Source organism: Epinephelus moara, chromosome 16 (genome assembly GCF_006386435.1).
Source record: "Epinephelus moara isolate mb chromosome 16, YSFRI_EMoa_1.0, whole genome shotgun sequence".
In the NCBI taxonomy this organism is placed as follows: domain Eukaryota; kingdom Metazoa; phylum Chordata; class Actinopteri; order Perciformes; family Serranidae; genus Epinephelus; species Epinephelus moara.
The window spans coordinates 2768535-2792563 of record NC_065521.1 but is presented as its reverse complement, the minus strand read 5'-3'; the positions used below and the strand labels follow the sequence as shown (position 1 = coordinate 2792563).

The window sequence follows — 24029 nt, the reverse complement described above, 5'->3', positions numbered from 1 at the left end:
ACATCATTTCCCTCTTTATCCACTCTCTCTACGCTCCTCCTCCTCCTCCTCCTCTCAGCTCTTCTTGATGAGTTTGTTGACGGACATGAAGGCCTGTTGGAGTCCGAGTCCTTTCAGAGCGCTGCAGGCCTGAATCTCCCACAGCCGGTCTACGTAACTGGGAAGGTCCAACTGATTGGAGATCTGATGGGGAGGAAGAGGAGGAGGAGGAGGAAGAGGAGGAGGAAGAGGAAGAGGAGGAGGGGGGGCGGGAGTCAGAGAGGAGGAGGGGGGTACAGGGAGGGATGGACAAAAAACAATGATGAGGAGATGAGTTAAAAAGGCTTGAATTCACAACTGGTTAGTGTAGTTCACTAAACAGGATGCTTCCTCTGTCCTTATCCCCTAACTAGGAAGCTTTCTCTGTCCTTGTTTTGTAAATAAGAAGCATCCTCTGTCCTAGTTCCTCAACTAGGAAACTTCCTCTGTCTTTGCTCCCTAACCATGACGTCTTCTCTATCCTTGCTCCCTAATTAGGATGCTTCCTCTGTCCTTGGTCTCTAACTAGGACGCTTCCTCTGTCCTTATCCCCTAACTAGGAAGCTTTCTCTGTCCTTGTTTTGTAAATAAGAAGCATCCTCTGTCCTAGTTCCTCAACTAGGAAACTTCCTCTGTCTTTGCTCCCTAACCATGACGTCTTCTCTATCCTTGCTCCCTAATTAGGAAGCTTCCTCTGTCCTTGTTCCAAAAATAGTAATTATCTTATGTCCTTTTTCCCTAACCAGGTAGCTTATTTTGTCATTGTTCCCAAACTAGAACACTTCCCCTGGGACGCATCCTCTGATCTTGTTCCCTAACTAGGAAGCTCCCTCTGTCCTTGTTTCCTAACTAGGATGCTTCCTCTTTCCTTGTTCCCTAACGAGGATGCTTCCTCTATCATTGGTCCCTAACTAGGATGCTTCCTCTGTCCTTAGTCCCTACTTAAGAAGTTTTTTCTGTTCTTGTTCTGTAACTAGGACACTTCCTCTGTCCTTGGTCCCTGACTAGGACGCTTCCTCTGTCATTGGTCCATAACTAGGAGGCTTTCTCTGTCCTTTTTCCCTAACTAGGAAGCTTCCTCTGTCCTTGTTCTATAACTAGAACACTTCCTCTGTCCTTGGTCCCTAACTAGGACGCTTCCTCTGTCCTTGGTCCCTAACTAGGAGGCTTCCTCTGTCCTTTTTCCCTAACTAGGAAGCTTCCTCTGTCCTTGTTCTATAACTAGGACACGTCCTCTGTCCTTGGTCCCTAACTAGGATGCTTCCTCTGTCCTTGGTCCATAACTAGGAGGCTTCCTCTGTCCTTGTTCTGTAACTAGGATGCTTCCTCTGGCCTCGTTCCCTAATTAGGAAGCCTCTGTCCTTGTTTTGTAAATAAGAAGCATCCTATGTTCTTGCTCACTAACTATGGTTATGGTTATGGTTGTGGTTGAGGTTGAGGTTGAGGTTGAGGTTGTGGTTGAGGTTGAGGTTGAGGTTGAGGTTGAGGTTGTGGTTGTGGTTGTGGTTGTGGTTGAGGTTGAGGTTGTGGGTGTGGTTGTGGTTGTGGTTGTGGCTGAGGCTGAGGCTGTGGCTGTGGTTGAGGTTGTGGTGTGTCCCGTACCTCTCTGATGGTCATGGAGTGGGGCAGATCCTTCTTATTGGCGAGAACCATGAGGGGAACTCCTCGGAGCTTCTCGTCATTCAGAACCTTCTTCAGAACCTTCTGAGCCTCCAGCAGCCGGGAGCGGTCGCTGCTGTCCACCAAGAACACCAGAGCCTTACAGTCGTCCAGGTAGTACCTCAACAACAACAACAACAACAACAGAGTGTTTGTTTGTTTTCTTTGTATGATTGTTTCCATAGTTGTGTGCTTATTTACTTTGTTTGTGTGTTTGTTTGGTTGTTTATTTTTTAGTATTTACCTCCAGTTGGCCCTCATGCTCTTCTGTCCTCCGACGTCCCACACAGTCAGAGACGTCTTCTTGTCGAGGTCCAGAGATCCCACATTGAACCCGATGGTCGGAGACGTCTCCATCACCTTCAGGTAAACACACGACCACAGTCACACCTGAGACACCTGTTGGTCACCTGTCCTGTTCACTCTCACCTGTCCGTCTCACACTCACCTGTCCGTCTCACACTCACCTGTCCTGTTCACTCTCACCTGTCCGTCTCACACTCATCTGTCCTGTTCACTCTCACCTGTCCGTCTCACACTCACCTGTCCAACTCACTCTCACCTGTCCGTCTCACACTCACCTGTCCATCTCACTCTCACCTGTCCAACTCACTCTCACCTGTCCAACTCACTCTCACCTGTCCGTCTCACACTCACCTGTCCGTCTCACACTCACCTGTCCATCTCACTCTAACCTGTCTATCTCACTCTCACCTGTCCTGTCAGGAGGCGGGCTAACAGAGTCGACTTCCCAGCAGAGTCCAAACCCATCAGGATCACCTGGACGCACAGACACACCTGTTACTTTTGAGAACATGTTCTCCGTCCCTGACCAGTGACTGTCAGGCAGGTGAGACACACCTGTGTGTCAGGTACAGTGTGAGTTACCTGAGGGGAGGCGGAGCTGTGACCCTGACCCATCACTCTTCTTCTTTTCCTTCACCTGTAATAACAGTGGGGTAATGCCGAGCTCCGTGTGTCTGGCTGAAACTCACCTGTCTGACATCTCTCAGGTGTGTTCAGCTTCATTGAAGCCCAGGGCCAATCAGCGCGCAGCGTCCAATCACAGCAGGTCATGTGACAGTGGGACAGGTCTGACTGCATTCTTGTGTGAGAGGCGTGTGGAGTGTCTGCAGGCAGAGCTCATGTCCAGCACACAGAAGAAGAAAGAAGACATAATGAGTCAGACATGATAAACAGTTTGTGTTGTTGTTTTTGTTTGTCTCTCAATAATAATAATTGTGTAGGACTTTTGATACAAGTAGAAAACAGGAGGATCACACTGAAACTAAACAAAATAAGAAAATAGTTTTTCATTTTTCTATCTGTATTTAATTTTTCTTTTACTTTTTTAAGTCTTGCCAACATATTGTGTTAAACTGTTTCCTGACTGACATTTAATTTATATAAATTAATATTATAACATTTATATATATAATAACATATATATTCATAACTCTCCTTCTTTGCATTTTTCTTATTAAAATTACTTCCATTATTGTTATGATTATTATTATTGTTGTTGTAATTATTATTTTATTTATTATTATCAATATTATATTATTGTATTTTTAATATAATTTATTATTAGCATTATTGTTATTAAATATTATCATATTTTATTCTTATTAGTATTACTTCATTGTATTATAATCTATTATTATCAAGTATAATTGTTGTTTAAACAATATTTTATTATTATTATTATTATTATTATTATTAATGTTGTATTATTGATTTTTATTACAATTTCTCATCGTTTTTGTTACTAAATATTATTGTATTTCATAGTAAGTATTATTATTATTTTATTTATTATTCTTTGTTTATTTTATATAAAGCTCAAGACTCAAGAAAACTTTATTAATCCCCTAAAGGGCAATTTCATTTGACAGCTTGCACAACAACACACACACAACACATAGAACATAGAAAGAAAATTAAAAGCTGTGTGCAAATGTTGTTAGTCGCCATGATGAATTACATTAAAATGTGAAGAAAACACCAATAAATATGTTCATTAAAAAAAGTAATCAATACCGGCACTGGATGATAAAAATACATAGAGGTACACAGTACCCAATGCACAATGCACAATGCACACAATACAATTCATAAGGATGTGTTTAACAATGGGACAGCAGAGGGGATGAAAGACTTGGAAAAGTGATTACCCTTACAAGCAGGTTGGGCATAACGACACCCTGAAGGTAACAGTGAAAATTCACTTGCTAAGACATGCCTGGAAGTACTTAGAATGCTGTGTGACTTCCTCAGAACCTGTTGCTCCCATAGAGGACCTAGCTCTCTCTGCTTAAGTCCGATAATCTTGGAACAAATTTCCACAACTCTGTTCAGGCTGTTCTTGTCCCCGAGTGACAGGTTGTTGAACCAACAGATGAAAGAATAAGTCAAAAGGCTTTCAATGAAGGACTGATAAAAACGACAAAGAATCACTGGACTGACAGAAAAAGAATTTAACATTCGAAGGAGATGAGTCCCCTGCTGTCCACGTTTGACCAGAGCTTCAGTGTTAACATCCCATTTAAGCTGGTTGTCAAACACAGTGCCTAGATATTTATGGGAGCTGAGAATTTCAATCTTCTCTCCATCTATGACACTCTCAGTGAAGGCCTTCTTGTTACGTCTAAAATCAATCATCATTTCTTTAGTTTTGGATGCATTTAACTCTAGAAAGTTGTCCTTACACCAATCTACAAATGCAGGGAGAGCCACACCATGGTTGTGTTGGGCACCCTGAAGGAGAGACAACAACACAGTATCATCCGAAAACTTAACAAGGAAGCTGCTGTCACAAGATGGTCTGCAGCTGTCAGTGTATAAGATATAAAGAAGAGGTGACAATACGCACCCCTGTGGTGAACCGGTATTAGTTACAACAGTGTCAGACAAATGACCATTCACAATGACCCTCTGCTGTCTGTTGGTCAAGAAGTCTAAAATCAATAAAACAAGTTGATGTGGTAGTTTAAAATCAGAAATCAGTCTCTCCATTAAAAGACAAGGTTGCATGTGATTAAAAGCGGAGGAGAAATCTCCAAACAGCAGTCTAGCATGGGCAGTAGGTTTCTCCAGATGTTTGTACAAGGCGTTAAGAATAAAAATCTTAGCGTCCTCAAAACCCTTTCCAGCCTGGTAAGCAAATTGTAGAGGGTCGAGTTCACCCTCGATAGCTGTGAGAATCTCATTCTTAATTATTTTCTCCAGGATTTTCATTATCAATGAAGTGAGGGCATTGGCCTTCAGTCATTAGGCTGTCTAGGCTACTATTCTTCAGTAGTGGCACAATATGAGATATTTTCCATGTACTGGGATACTGAAAAGAATCAACTATCATTTGAAAAATATGTTTAAGAACACCACCAAGCTGCACAGTGAAAAATATGTTTAAGAACACCACCAAGCTGCACAGCGCAGTGATGCAATGTATGGCCACATATACCGTCAGGACCTGGGGCTTTTCTCACATCAGTGCCTTTCAATAACTTAACCACCGTCTTCTGATATTATAATGTCGTTGGCTGGGGAAAGTGAATTTTTAAGTTCACTTATCTTATCAGAAAAGTCAAGCTGTTCAAAACGAGAATAAAAAGCATTAGAACATTTGGCAATTCCTGGTCCTTGACCCCTTCCAGATTAACATGTTTCCCAGTACTGTCTTTATTCTGGTTTATAGCGGCCATGGACTTAATGCCCTTCCAAGCATCTCGAAGATTACCACTACTATACTGTAATTCTATTTTTTCTCTATGTATTTTCTTTGCTTTCCTTATCTCAGTCCTCACAGAAAGATACATAGGAAGACACCACCTCAGTCAGGTCATTACAATCATCACAAGCATCATAAAAAACGGACCAGTCTGTACACTGTTACTGTTGTTGTTAAATATTATTCATTGGATTTTATTATTATTATTATTATTATTGTTTCAGTTGTTATTTTTGTTAGTACCAACATGTCCTCCTCCTCCAGGTTCAGCGGTGAGGAGGAGGAGCGGTGCCCGGTGAGGAGGGGTCTGTCTCCGGGTATAAAGCCAGGCTCTTCCCGCCTCCTCCCTCCTTCTTCTTCTCGCTCCTCCGGCGGCTCCTTCCCTCCTCCTCCCCGGATCTTCCGCGTCATCATGGGCTTCGGCGACTTGAAATCAACCTCCGGCCTCAAAGTGCTGAACGGCTTCCTGGCGGAGCGCAGCTACATCGAGGGGTCAGTGCAGTAGAACTCGGTGGAAACCAGTAGAGCCCAGTAGAACCATCTAGAAACTGTGGCGGAGTTCTGCACAGAGAAACTGCGAGCGGCTGGGCGCCATCTTGGCTCTGCGCTCAGCTAGCCAACAGCGGCTAACAGTTAGCTGACAGGCTGTTAGCGGAGTTTAAGTGTTTAAATGTGACTAAATGAACCGATACAGGGTTTTAAAATGTCCGCGGGTCAGTCTGCAGAGTTTCCAACGGACAACCGACGAGTTAGAGTTCAGTCAGAGTTTAATTTAAAACGTGTTCGATGTGAAGACGTAGCTGCAAGCTATCGTTAGCAGGGAGCCACATGGTGCTAACATGCTAACTGTGCTGCTACGTGTCTCATGAATGAACTCTTACAGGTCCCACAGAGAGTTAGTTTAACACAGCACCTTGTTATTTTGAGTTTAAACTCAACGAAGATAAACAGGCTCATTAATTAATTTCAGCTAAATGCTAACAAAATGATAATGTAGCTTTTAATTTGATAGTTGCCTGCGAATAATGAGACTTAAGTTACAACTGTTGGTTAACCTTGGAGATGTAAAGTGTTAATGCTGATAAATTGACGATCTGTAAATATAAATATGTTGCTCAAACACAAACCAAATTTGTTGTGTCTCCATTTTGCAGGAAGAAATTTGCAAATACATAAAATTGAACAAAAAATAAATGACTTTATATGCACATATTTGTAAAAGTTTTTCTTAATGAAACATAATTCTACACTTGTGAATTTGCATTTTATATCACATTACACACCATGTGGAGGCAGATTTGAGTAACGATGAAACTGAAATATAAATTTAAATATCTTAACATTTTACATTGTGCATTTTTTCTTAATTTGTGAAATTTGTTTGCATATACATTTGCCGATCTGTTTCATATTTTCAAAATAAAATTGAGTTTTCAAATCCTCCTTTTGTATTTGTAGAAGGTGTTTTTATTTTTACAGATTACACAAATCTGCCTCCGTACAGCGTGCGTAAAATGCTAATCTGCAAGTGTAGAAATGAGATTCACTCATTTAAAACGTCAGGAAAATATTCAGAAATGCTTTTTATTTATAAATTAATTAAATGTATGTCAGTTAATTTGTTGAATGTATTCAGATTTAATTCATTGGAATTTTATTTATCCGAAATTTTATTATATTTGTATGTTTACTTTTTTTTTTTGTATTTGCTGAAATGTTTTTAAATTACACAACTGACACCAGTCTGTCTCCATATGTGTATTTATGATGTGTTTACCTGTCGTCAGGTACGTTCCCTCTCAGGCTGACGTAGCGGTCTTCGAGGCGATCTCAACCCCACCCCCGGCCGACCTGTGCCACGCCCTTCGCTGGTACAACCACATCAAATCCTACCAGAGCCAGAAGAGCAGGTGAGGACAGTGACGTCATCAAGGTGTTTGGGTGCACAGGTGTGTGTGACATCATCAGTGACCCTCCTCCTCCTGTCAGCCTCCCAGGTGTGAAGAAACCTCTGGGCCAGTACGGCCCCTCAGGTGTGGCTGACACCACCTCCGCCCCCGCCTCCAAAGATGACGACGAGGACGACGACATCGACTTGTTCGGCTCTGACGAGGAGGTGAGGTCACAGTGATGTCATCAGCCACCTGGATTTGTCAATGGAGTCCATGTTTAACGTCCCCTGTGTTTCGTCTTGCAGGAGGACGCAGAGGCAGCCAGACTGAAGGAGGAACGCCTGGCTGAGTATGCCGCCAAGAAGGCAAAGAGTACGTCCTGCACCGATCACAGTACTGATCTACAGACAGAATACTGTCCCCTAATTGGCTGGCTCTTCATGATGATCAACCTATCACCATCTTTCGGCTGACTGCCTGATGGACACCTTTTTTACCTGAGAGTGTCGTGGCCTCATGTGGCTTTAAGTCCAGACTTGTTTCCATGGGAACTGATCTCCTTCTCTTCCTCCTCAGAGCCCACCCTCATCGCCAAATCGTCAATCCTATTGGACGTCAAGCCGTGGGACGACGAGACGGACATGGCAAAGCTGGAGGAGTGTGTTCGCAGTATTCAGATGGATGGGCTCGTCTGGGGACAGTGTAAGAAAACTGCATACTGTACTACATAACACATACTATACTACATAACACTGGCGCGTATACTGTACTACATAACACATACTATACTACATAACACTGGCTCATACAGTACTCTCTATCAGTCCAGTATAACTCTGCAGATTCTGTGATGATCTAACTCACCATCTTTCGGCTGAATGTGTGATGTCACCAAACAATCTGAGACCTCAGCAGAGAAACAAACACTGATACGAATTGATCACAGCCTGATTGATAAATACTGATCAGTTTACTTGTCCTGCAGCCAAACTGGTCCCGGTGGGTTACGGCATCAAGAAGCTGCAGATCGGCTGCGTGGTGGAAGACGACAAGGTGAGCGGCTCTCTGATCTGCTGTTTGTACTCTACGGCTTGTGTTACCTTGAGTGTGTGTATTTACCTGTGTGTATGTGTGGTCAGGTGGGCACAGACATCCTGGAGGAGCAGATCACAGCCTTCGAGGACTTCGTTCAGTCGATGGACGTCGCTGCTTTCAACAAGATCTGAGAACAAATGTCATGTTAATAAAGAGCACTTCAACACAGAACCATTGTGTGTGTGTGTCTGAGTTATTCTGAAGGGAGCCAGCAGGGAGCGCCACAGCTCCACTTGGTGTTTCTCTGTCACACAGTGATTGAAAGATTCAGATTCTGGGATATTTTGCTCCATACATGTTTTTGTTTTAAGATTTGGAGGGAAAAAAAAACATCAAATACACTGAAGTTCAGATTTCTGTTCTAGAAATGTATACAAAGCACATTTAATTAGATAATACTTTATTTTAATTTGTTTTGGGTTTTTTTAATTGAAAAATAAAATGTTGGAAAAGCTGCAATAAAAGAAATTTTCATTTTTCTCCCCTATTTTTAACTTGTTTAGCATTGAAAAGAAATAAATCTAGGGATTAAAAGGTAAAACTTTTAGGCTTAATTCTGACAATAACGTAATTGATAAACTGATCTATAATCAATAATTAGAGTGTGGTTTAAACTAATGGATGGATCGATCATAGCACCCAATAAGCAGGGTGCAGTTCCAGGTGTGGCCGTTGGGCGCTGTTCTGCTGAAGTATCTCAGACTCTTCCGGGGATCGAGCAACAGCAGAAGAAGAATCAGACCGGAAACTAAACAGAGCGGTGGAGCAGCGCGCGGAGGAAGAACACTTCAGTCTGCGCGAAAGTAAACAACAGAACAACAACAAACAGCTACAGGTAAACAAACCTATCGATTATCGATTGTTCGGCATCGGTCGCCCGAACTAGCCAATCAGCTTCTCCGTAGCTCAGCTTTCTCAGCATGCTAACAGCTAGCCGGCTGCTAACGCTAACAGCAGCCGTAACGGAGGAGACACGTCACCGCCGGCAGCGTCACCATGGTTACCGGGAGCCCCGGTTCGATCCGGAGTTAAACCCAAGTTTAACGAACCGGGCTTTAAACACCGAGCTGGTAGCGCCGCGGCTAGTTAGCTTCACACAGTCAGCCAATCAGAGCGCGAGTTGGAGCGTCAGCCGGGCAGAGCGGGGTGAAAGCTGTGCTCTGATTGGACCACGTCACAGATACAAGTAAATGAATGATCTTTATTGTCATTACAGTCCGGTTACAATTACATTAAAATAAATAAATAAAATAATAATAAAACATTTAAAAATGTTAATAATGAAAAAAGTTACAATAAAATTTTAAATAAAAACTAAATACAGAAAACAGTTCTAAAAAATAAGTTATAAAAACAGAATTTAAAATAAAATTAAATACAAAGTTAGTTAAAAAAAATCAAAGCTGTTTAATTAATTTTACAAATGTTATAAATGATAAGTAACTTCAATGTTGTGAATGAACAAAACAGCACCTGTCTCCAGGCTCATGGAGTCTCCACCTGAAACTCTCACCTGGTTACCGTTGGTTACAGCATGGAGCGCTCTGATTGGATGGATAACTCACTGACTGCACTGCCTCCAGGTGAGACATCATTAACATAATTAATGTTAAATATTGAAGTTATAAATAATTAAAGATAGTAAATGTGTTTCAGATCTCCAGTCAGCAGCAGGATGTCACACCCTTCAGATGAAGGTAAAAACAAACACACACTCTGATGGTTTAATGTTTTATACTTCATTAACTACACTCACTGTGCTGTGTGTGTGTGTGTGTGTGTGTGTGTGTGTGTGTCTGTCAGGTGACCAGAGAAAGGCGGAGTCTACCAGCAGGTGAGTCCACCTGTATGGGAAGTCCAGATTCATCCCCTCACCAAACTCTGTTCAGTTTTCTCTCAGTCTGAATGAATGCATGATTGACGGATATTTTCCTCCTCCCTCTGTCTGACAGGATGTGGGCGGAGTCTCAGCCGGGTCCGTCCAGGTGTCAGCCCAGCAGACAGGGTTACTGTGGATACTGCAGAGTCCTCTACAGCAACCTGGAACAGGTACACCTGAGCTGCAGTCGTGTGACCTGAGCTGTCCACTCGGAAGTTAAGACTTGTTAACAATGTCATACGTCTCCTCTCTCAGCACCTGTCCAGTCTCAGACACCTGGATTCTGTCCGGGCGTCCTCCCGAGGCTCAAGTACCGTCTCCTCCGCCAGCAGCAGCAGAACCAAACTAACCCTGCTGGAGCGCTTCCTGCAGGACGTCCTGCAGCACCATCCGCACCGCTACAATGACCCCAGGTGACTAAAACAAACACACCTGCATCGCTGAAACGACCCCAGGTGACTGAAACAAACACACCTGCATTGCTACAATGACCCCAGGTGACTGAAACAAACACACCTGCATCGCTGAAACGACCCCAGGTGACTGAAACAAACACACCTGCATTGCTACAATGACCCCAGGTGACTGAAACAAACACACCTGCATCGCTGAAACGACCCCAGGTGACTGAAACAAACACACCTGCATTGCTACAATGACCCCAGGTGACTGAAACAAACACACCTGCATCGCTGAAACGACCCCAGGTGACTGAAACAAACACACCTGCATTGCTACAATGACCCCAGGTGACTGAAACAAACACACCTGCATCGCTGAAACGACCCCAGGTGACTGAAACAAACACACCTGCATTGCTACAATGACCCCAGGTGACTGAAACAAACACACCTGCATCGCTGAAACGACCCCAGGTGACTGAAACAAACACACCTGCATTGCTACAATGACCCCAGGTGACTGAAACAAACACACCTGCATCGCTGAAACGACCCCAGGTGACTGAAACAAACACACCTGCATCGCTACAACGACCCTAGGTGACTGAAACAAACACACCTGCATTACTGCAACGACCCCAGGTGACTGAAACAAACACACCTGCATTACTGCAACGACCCCAGGTGACTGAAACAAACACACCTGCATCGCTACAACGACCCCAGGTGACTGAAACAAACACACCTGTCTCTGTGTATGTTTGATTTGTTCATGTTTGTGTCTCCATCAGGCCGTCTCACGCTGACCTCCCGTCAGTCTCCGCCCCTCTGTTGCCGAGGGAGGAGCTTGATGATCTCTGTTTCTCTGACGATGACAGCCGATCGAAGGGCACCCGTGAGCAGCTGCCCAGCTCTGACGACGCCTCCTGCCAGCAGGCCAGTCAGAAGGAAGACAGGCTGTCTGCACCAATCAGAGAGCAGGAAGAAGGAGGAGCAGCTCCCACAGGGTACACACAGTCATCACACCTACAGACCCCGCCCCCACAGTCTCAGGCCCTGCCCTCTGTCCACAGGAAGGCTCACAGGAAGACGGACAGAAGGAAAACCAGCGACTCCTCCACCTCCTTACCGTCCCACCGAGGTCCAGGTTGTGGTCAGCGACCTCCCACAGAGCTGAGGCCCTGCCCAGACCCTGGCCCCGGTCCAGGCCCCAGCCCAAGCCCCGGTCACCTACCCCCCTCACAGCTAAGGCCCTGCCCAGAACCCAGCCCCTGCCTAGGCTCAAGTCCAGACACAAGCCCAGGTCCCAGTCCAAACCCTGGTCCAGACACCGGCCCAAGTCCTGGTCCCCGGGCTCACACACAGGTGAGGCCCTGCCCAGAACCCAGTCCTTGTCTAGACTCCAGTCCAGGTCCCAGTCTCAGTCCCCAGCCCCCCACACAGCTGAGGCCCAGCCCACAACCTGGTCCCAGTCTGGGCCCCAGTCCTTACCCAAGCCCTGTTCCCGGTCCAGGCCCTGGCCCAAGTCCTGGTCCCTGGCCCCACACACAGCTGATTCCATGCCCAGGACCCGGCCCTAGTCCAGGTCCTGGTCCCGGTCCCTGGCTCCACAAACAGCTGAGGCCCTGCTCAGATTCTGGCCCAAGTGCAGGCCCTGGTCTAGGCCCTGGTCCCAGTCCACATCCTGGCCCCCGGCTCCCCACACAGTTGAGGCCCTGCCTAGAACCCAGCCCTAGTCAAGGTGCTGGTCCTGGTCCCCGGCGCGCCACACAGCTGAGGCCCTGCCCAGATTCTGTCCCCAGTCCAGGCCCTGGTCAGGGTCCAGACCCTGGACTGCGACCCCCCTCACAGCTGAGACCCTGGCTGAGCTGGCAGAAGGAGAGGAGAGAGGCTCTAAAAGAGGAGGCGTTCTCCTCGGACCACAGCGACTCTGTGGATCAGACCATCGAGGAGGTCCGTCAGTCCGTCAGTCTGTCACAGTCAGTCCTTTATCTTCAGCTGGTCCCCCAACCTTAATGGTACGTTTCTGTTTTTGTTGACCGTCAGGTGATCCAGAGATGTTGCCATGGCGTCATTTCCACTCCCTGCCAGCAGGAGGAAACAGACAGCTTCCACTTCAGCCTCCCTGCTTCCATGGAAATGCAGAGTGACAACTGGGACTCACCTGCCCAGGTACCTGTGTTCTGGCTGGAGGAGGGTGGAGTTAGTGACACACCTCAGTCACAGATTAAGCCTCTACACTGGCAACAGTTTTGGCACAAACATCCTTCTCTTTGACTCAGCGCTGAATGGATTAGACTTTAGTGATCAAAGGTCAAGGTCACTCTGATCTTGCTATCGATTTCATAAATGCGTTTTCTCAAGAAGGCCTTGAAGGAGTTTCCTCAAATTTGGCATAAACGTCCACATTGACTCAAGTATAAACTGTTTAGAACTTGGTGGTTCAAAGGTCAAGATCACTGTGACCTCATCCGTCCCATTATCATAAACGCAGAACTCATAAACATGGAATTTCTTCTAATTTGGCACAAATGTCCACTTGGAGTCAAGAATGAGCTGATTAGACTTTGGTGGCAGGGTCACTGTGTGCAAGGTGGTAATTTTACCTTTCTCTTGGTTTCACAGCGAGGACAAACACTGAGCCAGGTGGAGGAGCAGGACCTGAGCCATCTGATGGACGTTCAGGTGGACCTGGAGGACCAGGTGTACTCCTACCAGCTTGAGTCCGCCCTTCACAGCGATCGGCGAGCAAGGGGTGGGGCCAGACAGGACCAGGGCATCTGGACTCTACCGATAGAGGAGGTCCTGCCAGCCCCGCAACACATCCCAGAATCCTTCAGGGGGAAGACCTGGACCCAGATTGAACAAGAGGATGAGGAGAAGGTGGACAAACTGGTGCGACAGTTCAGACGGGGGAGATTCATCTGCTACTTTGACACAGAGTCTCTGGCCAGGTGTGACACAGACTCACCTGTACTGTCACTGGTAGAGTTGTTACTTTTAAAGTGACCAAACTTTTGTGTTTCTGCTGATGTCATCGCCGCCAGGTATGGGAGGAGGAGCCAAAACAAGAAGAGCTGTGATGAGACCAAGGAGGAGGAGCCAGACACTGATGTCCTGCCTCTGTTGGACCATGATGATGACTCAGCATACGTCAGGAGGAAGAGGAAGAGGCGGGCCTTCAGAGTGGCGTCCAGGTGTCAGGTGAGACCAGCGGACAGTAGTTTTCAGTCAGTTTTTGTTGTTGTGATATCATCATCTGTCATCGCCTGTCTTTGTTTCTTCAGGTGGTCAAAGTCAGTCACAGCACTCAGACAGTCCAATTGGTTGTTCCTGCTATCCGTCAACCAGCCGCAGAGGCCCCGCCCACCAGTGTCCCTGTAGCCAATCAGGAAGCAGCAGAAAGGACTCCTGAGGTGTGGCGCTGCCTCCCTCCGTCGTACTCGAACATCGTCACACCTTTGCAGCCTCGCACCTCTCTGGTCTATCTGCTCTGCTCCCCCTCAGGCCCCGCCCCCACCTACACACCTTCACCAGGCTCCACCCCCAAACGCTGCAGGAAGAAGAGGCGTCCACTGGACCTGCAGGGGTTAAAGGTCAAATACAAACAACTTCCTGTGAGGTTCTACGACCCCAGCAGCAACCGCATCCTAAAAAACCTGCCCAAAGGCTTCCTGTGGCGACGGGGTTCCACCTCCAGCCCACCCCCGCCTTGTGTCCGTCAGCTGTTCAGGAGTCTGAGTCCGGATCTGAACGCCGACAGGCCACTGGGGGAGGGGGCCGCGGGGTCCTCCAGGGTCAAAGGTCAGAGGTCATCAGACTCACCCTACAGCCACGCCAGTTTCCTGCTGAGCACGCTCAGTAGGGACTCAGCACAAACTGACAAACAGGATGCAGCCAGGAGGCGGGGCAGGATTTCTCAAGACCCGCCCCCTCCACCTCCAAGCAGGTCAGAGCGGGGGAGGAGAGGGAAGAGGGACAGGACACGCCCCCCACCCTCCAAAAGAAGAACCAAGGCTCAGGCCACGCCCCCCCAGCCCAGGAGAGAAGGCCTGCGCCGGGCAGGACCCAGCAGGGGAGTCCCCAGTTCCACAGACCCGCCTCACCCCCCCTCACCCCGGAGGGGGAGGACCCGGAGGGGGAGGGGCTGTGAGCGGGGACGAAGGTAGCAGGATACCTGTTCAGGTATCAGCCTCGTTTGTAAACTACAGAACGATGCCTTTACTCGTCACTCAGAGGTCGGACGTCAGACGATTCACAAACGTGACTGTGGGTTTATAAACGAGGCTGCTGGACTTCATATGGAGGTTTATTGATGTCGATATTAGAATAAAATCATCTGATCAATATCAAAGATCATTTTACATCTGTGTGCAGAAAAATACAAATGAACCTGTTTTTAAAACCTGATTCATAAGTTTTATTTTTTTATTTTATTTTTTCATGAAATCACAGACAAGTAGAAATTATTTAAAAATACAAAAAACCTGTGCACACAAATAGAAAATGAAACTAGAGTTTGATGAAATTATTTTATGATAATGTTGGCAGTTTGTGACACTAAACCTTTTCTTAAGGTGCTGTCCTTTGATCTTTTCTACCTTTACACTCGTCTTTATTTATATATCAACAATAAACAGCTTTTTGTAACCTGAACACAAAGTTGTCAGTGTGTGTCAGTTCTGACAGCGTCCACCAGGTGGTGTATCGAGTCTCCCACCTGGTCTGCAGCCTCCAGAAGCTCCTCCCTCTTGCTCTCACCTGAAGACGGGGAATTTAAAAACATGAATCAACATGAACATAAATTATTTAAACAAAGAAATCAGTAAATCAGCTTTTTTAGTTTGCAAGCTAGCTTTAAGCTAGCTATGCTATATTGATCTGGTGTTGGTTACATCGTAACATTAGGTGATAAAGTAATTTGATATGCTAGCCAACGGACATATCCACTCATAGTATTATGCTAGCCATATTGTTAGTGAGCAAGCTAAGTTAGCCAGCTAGTTGTAACTAAGCTACACTGTATTGATCTGTTGGTCGTTTTATAACGTTAACTGATTAAGTAATTTGACAAGCTAGTCGAAAAACATATCCACTAAGTTAGTATTTTGCTAGCAATATTATTAGCAAGCCGAGTTAGCGAGCTAACTTATTTAGCTACACCGTATGGATCTAGTGTAGTTGCTTCCTAACGTTAACTGAAAACGTAATTTGGCAAGCTAGCCAACAGACATAGTATTTTGGTAGCAATATTGTTACCGATCAAGCAAGCTATGGTTAGCCAGCTAGCTGTAACTGAGGTGCGCTGCAGTGACCTGATGTCAGTTGCTACTTAAAGTAATGTGAAAATGGCAAGCTAGCTAATTTACCAGCCAGATCAGCTCCTGGAGTCTCATTTTTAAAGATTGCGTATACATAAAACAAGGCCCGAAAGAGGCGTACACCACTTCCCACGCAAGAGTTGTTATCTATAAAAACAGACTTGATGGGAAAAACTTTGACCCATTACGAATATTTTGGAGACAGTAAATTGGCGATGCAGATAGTGAGGTGGAAGCCTGATTGTCGAAAGTGTTGAATATTTTTTGACGTATGCCATTTTTGGTTTTTGTCCTTTTTTTTAGTGTGGATCCTACGCTGTTTTATAAAGCCACAACCCCAGGATTCATAGCAGGGTCTAACGACTGTGTTACAGCAGCAACAAAACGTTTGCTGATCCAGTGGGGATTCGGTCCGAGATCAGAGCCCCAGCACTCTCGTCCTGCTCCCGCTGAATTCGAGTTGCTACAGGGAGCTAAGTGAAGGTCCATCTCTGTGTGGATTCTGTGTTTAAGTGGTCGTTTGTGGACGTAAACGGACTCCATTTCTTAGTTAGCTAGTGTTGCACACTGTTAGCGTTGTAGCGGAGCCGAAGAGAGGAGAGACACACGGGAACATTACATCATCATTTAAATTCAACACTGACTCACCTGTCTGTCTCTGTCTCCATCTGTCTGTTTCCATCACAGTCTTCAGTCTCTCTACAGTCTCCTTCAGTAGCTCCTCTGGACTACACATCCCACAAGCCTCCCCTTCCTCTTCAGACAGACCGGTGTCCTCCTCCTGTGGCTCTGCCTCCTCCGCTCTGTCCTGTTGTACTAGGGGATGACAGAGAAACCAGCCACCTGCGGACTCCTCCTCTTCTTCTTCACAGTTGGTGTCATGTGACAGAAGTGTGTCCTGGTGAATTGTGGGGGATGGAGTTTGTAGTTCTCCGCTCCACTCGTCTTCAGTCTTCAGCAGCACTTCGTCTTCCTCTTCTGTGTTTATCTCTGTGTCAGAAGTTGGTGTAAAGTTTGCTCTCTCCGTGTTCTCCATGTTCTCCTGGTCAAGGCTCTGTGGCGGGTTGTCCGTGCGTTCCTGGGCCTCCATCTTGTTCAGAGCCTGAAGAAGGACCAACATCATGAAATACCAGTGTTAAAATGTTGCCATGAGCAGAGCGGAGCTGAAACAGGCGAGACTGAAGAGAAGTTTATTGTTGTACCTTTTCCAGCAGAGGAGATGTTGTTTTCAGTTAGCTAGCTCGCTAACTTCCTGTGGTATACGTGAACTGTAGCTAACATTGTTACAACATAAAGAAAAAGCATGTGTGCACTGACTGACAACAAAAATGTTACGCTGACTCCATTAGCTCCGTTTCCCACCGGCCCCATATATTGTTGATTTTCAGGAGATGACCCTGAAAAGTTGGGCTAACTCTGCTCCTGCTCAGTAAACCCTCAGCTAAACAGTCTGATGGCTGCCGGGATAAACGACGTCCTGAACCCCTCAGTCCTGCACCGCAGTGACAGGAGACGGTGGCCGCGGCTGCTTTTTTGTCCAGCCAAGATGCAGTGCAGGGGATGGTTAACACAGTCAAGTATGAATTGCACCTTGCTCCTCAGGCATCTCTCGGTCATAGTTTCCACCAAGTCCAGGCTCCTGCTCAGCACTGAGCCAGCTCTCCGGATGAGCTTATCCAGCCATTTCCTGTTCCTGTCCGTCAGGCTTCCTCCCCAGCAGACTACAGCATACAGCAGAGCACTCTCCACCACTGACTTGTAAACATATACAGCATGTCACCGCACACGTTAAACGATCGCAGCCTGCAAAAGAAGTGGAGCTGACTCTGACCTTTCTTGAAGAGGGCATCAGAGTTGGTCGACCAGTCCAGCCTGTTGTCAAGGTGGACGCCCAGGTACCTGTATGACCCCACCACCTCAATGTGCACTCCCTCGATGCTGACCAGCAGGAACGGAGTGGACTTTGACCTACGGAGGTCTATGACCATCTCCTTGGTCTTGGAGGTATTCAGCACGAGGTGGTTCATGCCACTCCAGTGACTGAAGGTCCTCACCAGCTCCCTGTATTCGCCTTCCCCATCACTCCGGATACACGCCATGATCACAGTGTCATCTGAGTACTTCTGGACATGGCAGGACTCAACAATAGTGCTGAAAGTCTGACGTGTACAGGGTGAATAGGAATGGCACCAGTACTGTCCCCTGCGGAGCCCCAGGCTAACAGCTCCTTTACCTCCAGGCTAACAACTCCTTTACCTCCAGGCTAACAGCTCCTTTACCTCCAGGCTAACAGCTCCTTTACCTCCAGGCTAACAGCTCCTTTACCTCCAGGCTAACAGCTCCTTTACCTCCAGGCTAACAGCTCCTTTACCTCCAGGCTAACAGCTCCTTTACCTCCAGGCTAACAGCTCCTTTACCTCCAGGCTCACAGCTCCTTTACCTCCAGGCTAACAGCTCCTTCACCTCCAGGCTAACAGCTCCTTCACCTCCAGGCTAACAGCTCCTTCACCTCCAGGCTCACAGCTCCTTCACCTCCAGGCTAACAGCTCCTTTACCTCCAGGCTAACAGATCCATGCTGTTACCTGTGTGTATTTACCTGTCTGAGCGTGCTCTGCAGACGGAGGTTATGTTCTCTCAGTGTTTCCATGGTAACCTCCATCTCGGAGCACCTGTCCTCCAGGATGCTCTGCTCTGATTGGACGGTGAGCCTCCACGCCTGCAGCTGCTGCTCCATCAGCCTGAAGAAGAAGAAGAAGAAGATGAAGTGACTGCAGACCAGTCTGAGATGGTTTCATACTGGTGTCTTACCATTTGTCTCTCTGCAGGTTTCTGACCTCAGTGAGCAGAGCAGACGGCTTCAGCTGGTCGTCAACAACAACATCAACAACACGTTATTATTATCATTATAAAACCAACAGTCTAACATCAGCCCACACTGAGGTAGTCACCTCCTGAGTCGGCGTCTCCTCGTCAGTCTGCAGAGCTTTGGATGAAAACGAGCAGGTAGGAGGTCGCACCTGACCGTGACTGATGGCTGAGGCAGCCAGTCGTGTTGAGGCATCAGAGGGGGGCGGAGCACTGAGAAAGAAAAAAATCTAATTACTTAAAAACAATCTTTATCAGGTGTTGATGTCTGACCCCCACCTGCCTCACCTGTCCTGAGTCTGCCCTGGCTCCGCCCACATCAGGACCCTCCTTCTGTCGACCTCTCTCTGAGTGTATTGCCGTGGCAACAGGGCGTGTCGAGCGCTGTGCACTAACGAGGAAAGAGACTCCTTCCAGGTGGGCTGACGGACAAACTCAAGATTAACGACTAGATCTCGGAGAACCTCTCTGTGCCCGTGTGATGTCACCTGTGTGATGTCATCTGTATGATGTCACCTGTGTGTTCTTACCTGTGTGCAGAACTCAAGCACTGGGTGGTAAGTCTTGTGTTTCCTCGTTTGTCTGTCCGTCAGGAAGCAGCTCTGACACAGGTGGACGTTCACACACTTCATGCAGCGATACCTGAACACACACACACCTGATATGTGACATCACTGGTTAAACGGAATTAGTTTGTGACGTTCTGATTGGACGCTGTCGGCTCACCTGAGTCCCGTGATGGGCAGGGTCTTGCAGGTGTGGCAGCGGACAGTGTGACTGACGCTCTGACTGATGGACAGGCGATACAGAGTGGGTAACCATAGCAACAGGCATGGCTCACTCTGCAGCCACGCCAACACGTGTTCTTCACTGGCCTTTGGGGTCAGCACCTGTAAGCATGCGCAGGTGGTCAGTGTGTCGCCACGACGTCCACCCATCACCTGCAGCCAATCTGTGTACTCACCCCGTTAAAACACGACCTCACTGCCGCCTCCACTTCACCAAACACTCCCTCCTCCTGCACCGCCGCAGGGACCTGACCACACAGGTGTTAGTGAGACAGAGGAGGAGAGGGGCATGCTGGGAAATGTAGTGTGTACAGTGTTTACCTGGCTGAGGTCCTGCAGCACAGACCTGACTCCAGACCTGCTGACGGATCCTGAACCGTCCCCGGCAACACGGACCACAGCTGCACATACACAACCACACGCTCTTATTCTGAAGGAAACACTGTTCCTAACTACAGTGACCATGACCTGTGTGTTTTATTTTGAAGGAGACAGCCTCACCTCTGTATTTTCCCAACAGAGTTTCAGCTGACAGAGCGATGAGAGATGTTTGAAGAGACACCGCTGATATGAAACCAGACTTAGTCCTGAAACACAAACACATGTTTACTCTTATAAACATATAAACAAACAGAAATAAACATATAACATTAAATAATAAACATAAACACAAGTTTAGGTGTGCATGTAAAACTCTGACCGGTCGTTGAGTCTGAACATCAGACTGCACGTCTCCTCTGGAGCCGCCACCGTCACATGACCCGGAACGTCCTGTGACACACTGTGGAACATCCTGTCCAGAGTCTGGGTCACTTCCTGCCGGTTCAGCTCCACTTCCTGCTGTGAGTGGAGGGCTGCCGTGATGTGTCGAACGGTCACCACGTCCACTGGAAACATATTAACATAAACAATAAACACACAATCAAATATAAAGAAACACAAAGAAACAAGAACAAGAAATAAACAAACCATAAACAAAAAAACAAACACAAACAAGCAACATAAACACAAATAACACGTAAACAAACATTAACAAACCCATAAATAAACACCTAAACAACAAATAACCATATAAACAAACACAGAAACTTGAACAAACAAGTAAACAAACATATACATACAAACAACATTGACAAATAAAAACATAAACAAATGTAAAAAACAAACACAAAGACACTTCAACAAATTAATAAACACATATATCAACAAACACACAAATAAACACATAAATAAACACAAACACCATAAACACACACACATAAACACAAAGAAACAACATCAACAAATAAACACATAAACAAAAGCATAAACATAAAAACACAGACGAAACAATGAACAAATATAAACACACAAACACATTAAATAAACAAACAAACACATGATGTGTCAAACAGGCACCATATCCACTGGAAACACGTAAACAAACAGGTAAACAAAGTAGTTTGTGTAGAATAACACCACAAATAACTGACGGTGACAGAGTCTCTGCAGAGACAGGAGCTTCATGGCCACTCTGTAGATGGACGGGCGGATTTCATTCAGTCCCTCTGAAACAAACAAACATCAATAAAACATAAACAACAGACCAACAACAAAAACAACAACAGGATGTCAGACAGATACAGAAAGACAAACACAGGAGAAGAAGAGTTTACCGATGCTGTCCAGATCCATGACGAGTTTCAATCTGAAATCACAAGATAACGCCAGGACAAATAATGACATCATCATTAATCAATAATCAATCAATAAACAAATAAATAATTGTGTGTTTGTGTTGTTGTTGTGAGACTTTGAACTCACCCTCAGCCTGTCGGAGTTTCCTCTGTCAGAGACACAAAGTCAAGCTGCTGAATTATGAACGAAGGCTTCAGGCTTCTCACCTGTCAGCACCGCTCACCTGCTGTCTGTGGACCAATCAGCTGCCGGCACAGCTCCGACATCACCGGCTGAACTCGGCTTTCCTCTGAGAGCAGCTTGATCACCTCTGCCCTCACTTTAAATGTCGTGAAATTAAAATTAAACATCCAGTTATTAAAGAAACGAAGAGACAGTGTGGAGCTTTCAATAATAACAACAATAATAATAATATTTCCAACCTGTGGAGGCTGTTAGCAAGAGACATTAATAAAGATCACAGTGATCAAATAAAGATAAGTAGAGTCACTACTTCACTGCATGACGTCAGCAAGCTGAAGAAATATTTAGATAAACATTTCACTGGGAACAAAAAGACGACCTCAGGGAAACAGTTTAGACGAATCATATTTTGAGCCCTGAAAATGTTATTAGTATTAAATATTCACACACAGCTGATGTTGTTTGTTTCCATGTTTATTCTACAAAACATATTTAACACATTATTTTGTTTTGTGTTCCAGTATTTATGTTGTTTAAACCTATACGTTTACGCAAATATACACAAAACAACCTCAAAGAGACAGAAAACAACCTCAAAGAGACAGAAAACAACCTTGACGAGACAGAAAACAACCTCAAAGAGACACAAAACAACCTCAAAGAGACAGAAAACAACCTTGACGAGACAGAAAACAACCTTGACGAGACACAAAACAACCACAAAGAGACACAAAACAACCACAAAGAGACACAAAACAACCACAGAGACACAAAACAACCTCAAAGAGACAGAAAACAACCACAAAGAGACACAAAACAACCACAGACACAAAATAAAGATAAATGTTGGCAGTCACTAAATGACTTCACTGTATGAAGTAAACCAGCTTTGAAATTTTACATTTCACTGGTTGAAGAAAAAGACGTGGACTCAAGGTCTGATATGAATGAATATTTAATGTGGGTGGTCTGATGATGATGATGATGATTTCACTGGTTAAAGAAAAATAGGACATCATGGAAACAGCTTAAATAAGAATATTTAAATATTCATGTTGAAGCATGTTAAAGTTTAAATATATGTCATTATTAAGTGAGTGACCTTTGACCTCTGTGACCTCAGACAGCTGATGTTTGTTTCCATATTGAATCCATGATGATTTGGTTTCATGTATTTTCTGTGTGTGAGATGAAGATGGTGTGTGAAGGAAGTGGAGTGAGCGGCGACTTGAAATGAATAGTTAATGAGCGTGGTGTGATGACGGCGTTTGAATGCAGCCGCTGTGTTTGGAGCTGCCGTCTGTGTCTTGTGTCTCCTCTGCTCTTTGTTTCTCTGCAGACTGAGGCCGATTGTTTGTGTGTGAGCGCTCTTTGTCTCTGGGTCGTTCCAGGACAAAACACTAACGCTTTATTCTGCTGCACTGAGATAAATGCTCCAACACAGCGCCTCTCATCCACCACCATCATCACATCATCGCATCATCAGCGAGGTGAGGCCACGCTCCCACTCTCAGTAAACACTGAGTGTCATCAGGCCTGCAGGTCGTACACCACAGCGTTGGACACGTTAGCATGTCGACCTGATGGTGGCGCTGAATATAAAGTCAGTGCAGTTACTGAAGGTCAGTCTGAGGGGAACACGAATATCGACGCACGTCTCATCACAGCCCATCCAGGAAGAGTTCAGACATTCAGTCAAAGCTACAGAGCGAAAGGTTCCAGACTCAGATACACAGAGACACTAGAGGACGCACACGACTGCAACAAGACTCAAAACAACCACAAAGAACGAGAAACAACTACAAAAGAAAACAAAAAAACGCAGAGACAGAAGGCAACTACAACGTGATGCGAACAACCACCAAAGTAAACAAGACCACAGATGACGACCAAGAGACACAAAACAACCACAGCATGAATACACACACACGTAAAGTGATGACAAATATGGATTTAATAAAGCCCTGGAGGGCGGGAGTGGATGAACCCGGTTAAAGAGTACCCGCCCGGACGGGACACTCTAAAACTAAAGCGAGCGCGCCCGCAAGGAGGCAGGGATCATTTCATTGGTCAACCATAAACCTGGTGTTCTATTGGTTGGGGGATTCTGACAGGGTTGTTACACAAAAAAATTCAAGCGACAACATGGTATCTGAGTGCGAGCAGAAACAGAGTAGATCCAAGCGCAAGCAGAGGCTATTTGAGTGCGAGGGCAGGGTTTGAGGGACAATAGGGATGCACTGAAATGAAAATTTGTGGCCGAAGCCGAAGCCGAATAATATTAAAAGCTTGGCCGAATACCGAGTACCGAATACCGAATACCGTTGTTTAGTTGTTCATTAGTTTTTGCAGATGAACCCTCCAGATTAGTGTTGTCACGGTACCAAAATTGGGACCCACTGTACGATACCAGTGAAAGTATCATGGTTCTGAGTAGTATCAGGATACCACAGTGAAAATGAGGCAGATGTGCCTTTTGTCATTTATAAAAAGATAAATCACTTTTCTATAATACATCAA

The 24029-nt window shown here is 45.8% G+C and overlaps 4 protein-coding genes and 1 long non-coding RNA gene across 11 annotated transcripts in view; 3 read left to right on the top strand and 2 right to left on the bottom strand.

Annotated features, from left to right (window-relative positions):
* Positions 1-48: 48 nt before the first annotated feature.
* arl11 (ADP-ribosylation factor-like 11) lies at positions 49-2806 on the bottom strand. 4 transcript variants are annotated; one of them, XM_050066332.1, is made up of 5 exons: positions 2566-2678; positions 2392-2457; positions 1922-2037; positions 1621-1798; positions 49-183 (listed from the first exon to the last, which is right to left on the bottom strand). In XM_050066332.1, the coding sequence occupies exons 1-5, from the start codon at positions 2596-2598 to the stop codon at positions 55-57; spliced, it is 522 nt and encodes a 173-aa protein (XP_049922289.1). In that variant the 5' UTR covers positions 2599-2678; the 3' UTR covers positions 49-54. The 4 variants fall into 4 exon arrangements, with proteins under 4 accessions (XP_049922289.1, XP_049922288.1, XP_049922287.1 ...); XM_050066331.1 differs by lacking the exon at positions 49-183 and having other exon boundaries at positions 1430-1798; positions 2673-2806; XM_050066330.1 differs by lacking the exon at positions 49-183 and having other exon boundaries at positions 1430-1798.
* On the top strand, positions 1781-2767 carry LOC126403586 (uncharacterized). Its single transcript, XR_007571327.1, has 4 exons — positions 1781-1791; positions 1915-2043; positions 2404-2527; positions 2633-2767. It is a non-coding gene; the product is annotated as an uncharacterized LOC126403586 (long non-coding RNA).
* Positions 2807-5739: 2933 nt separating the features above from the next.
* On the top strand, positions 5740-8565 carry eef1b2 (eukaryotic translation elongation factor 1 beta 2). The gene is made up of 7 exons (XM_050066324.1): positions 5740-5899; positions 7195-7317; positions 7397-7523; positions 7605-7671; positions 7876-8001; positions 8285-8352; positions 8439-8565. The coding sequence occupies exons 1-7, from the start codon at positions 5820-5822 to the stop codon at positions 8523-8525; spliced, it is 678 nt and encodes a 225-aa protein (XP_049922281.1). The 5' UTR covers positions 5740-5819; the 3' UTR covers positions 8526-8565.
* Positions 8566-9064: 499 nt separating this feature from the next.
* On the top strand, positions 9065-15308 carry zdbf2 (zinc finger, DBF-type containing 2). Of its 4 annotated transcripts, none has more exons than XM_050066292.1 (11): positions 9065-9229; positions 9878-9977; positions 10051-10091; positions 10198-10228; positions 10347-10443; positions 10529-10686; positions 11466-12627; positions 12721-12846; positions 13300-13628; positions 13722-13878; positions 13962-15308. In XM_050066292.1, the coding sequence occupies exons 3-11, from the start codon at positions 10070-10072 to the stop codon at positions 14841-14843; spliced, it is 2964 nt and encodes a 987-aa protein (XP_049922249.1). In that variant the 5' UTR covers positions 9065-9229; positions 9878-9977; positions 10051-10069; the 3' UTR covers positions 14844-15308. The 4 variants fall into 4 exon arrangements, with proteins under 4 accessions (XP_049922249.1, XP_049922248.1, XP_049922251.1 ...); XM_050066291.1 differs by having other exon boundaries at positions 9865-9977; XM_050066294.1 differs by having other exon boundaries at positions 9065-9580.
* Positions 15309-15313: 5 nt separating this feature from the next.
* Positions 15314-24029, bottom strand: part of dytn (dystrotelin) — a 12886-nt gene continuing 4170 nt past the window's right edge. The window contains exons 2-15 of the mRNA XM_050066309.1: positions 21305-21645; positions 21122-21196; positions 20350-20536; positions 20151-20236; positions 19971-20050; positions 19826-19897; positions 19588-19751; positions 19392-19503; positions 19150-19283; positions 18945-19074; positions 18805-18857; positions 18593-18734; positions 16644-17097; positions 15314-15435 (exon numbers count right to left, since the gene is read on the bottom strand). Coding sequence (XP_049922266.1) covers positions 15341-15435; positions 16644-17097; positions 18593-18734; positions 18805-18857; positions 18945-19074; positions 19150-19283; positions 19392-19503; positions 19588-19751; positions 19826-19897; positions 19971-20050; positions 20151-20236; positions 20350-20536; positions 21122-21196; positions 21305-21380 — 1860 coding nt within the window. The 5' untranslated portion in view covers positions 21381-21645 and the 3' untranslated portion in view covers positions 15314-15340. The remainder of the gene's footprint in view (positions 15436-16643; positions 17098-18592; positions 18735-18804; positions 18858-18944; positions 19075-19149; positions 19284-19391; positions 19504-19587; positions 19752-19825; positions 19898-19970; positions 20051-20150; positions 20237-20349; positions 20537-21121; positions 21197-21304; positions 21646-24029) is intronic.

Coding starts and splice junctions, on each gene's coding strand:
- arl11 (XM_050066330.1), bottom strand. CDS start 2,598: ATGGGTCAGGGTCACAGCTCCGCCTCCCCTCAG. Junction 2,458..2,565: donor ACAGCTCCGCCTCCCCTCAG/GTAACTCACACT, acceptor CTGTGCGTCCAG/GTGATCCTGATGGGTTTGGA. Junction 1,799..1,921: donor AGCATGAGGGCCAACTGGAG/GTAAATACTAAA, acceptor GTTGTTGTTGAG/GTACTACCTGGACGACTGTA.
- eef1b2 (XM_050066324.1), top strand. CDS start 5,820: ATGGGCTTCGGCGACTTGAAATCAACCTCCGGCCTCAAAGTGCTGAAC. Junction 7,318..7,396: donor TACCAGAGCCAGAAGAGCAG/GTGAGGACAGTG, acceptor TCCTCCTGTCAG/CCTCCCAGGTGTGAAGAAAC. Junction 7,524..7,604: donor TGTTCGGCTCTGACGAGGAG/GTGAGGTCACAG, acceptor TTCGTCTTGCAG/GAGGACGCAGAGGCAGCCAG.
- zdbf2 (XM_050066292.1), top strand. CDS start 10,070: ATGTCACACCCTTCAGATGAAG. Junction 10,092..10,197: donor GTCACACCCTTCAGATGAAG/GTAAAAACAAAC, acceptor TGTGTCTGTCAG/GTGACCAGAGAAAGGCGGAG. Junction 10,687..11,465: donor CACCGCTACAATGACCCCAG/GTGACTAAAACA, acceptor TGTCTCCATCAG/GCCGTCTCACGCTGACCTCC.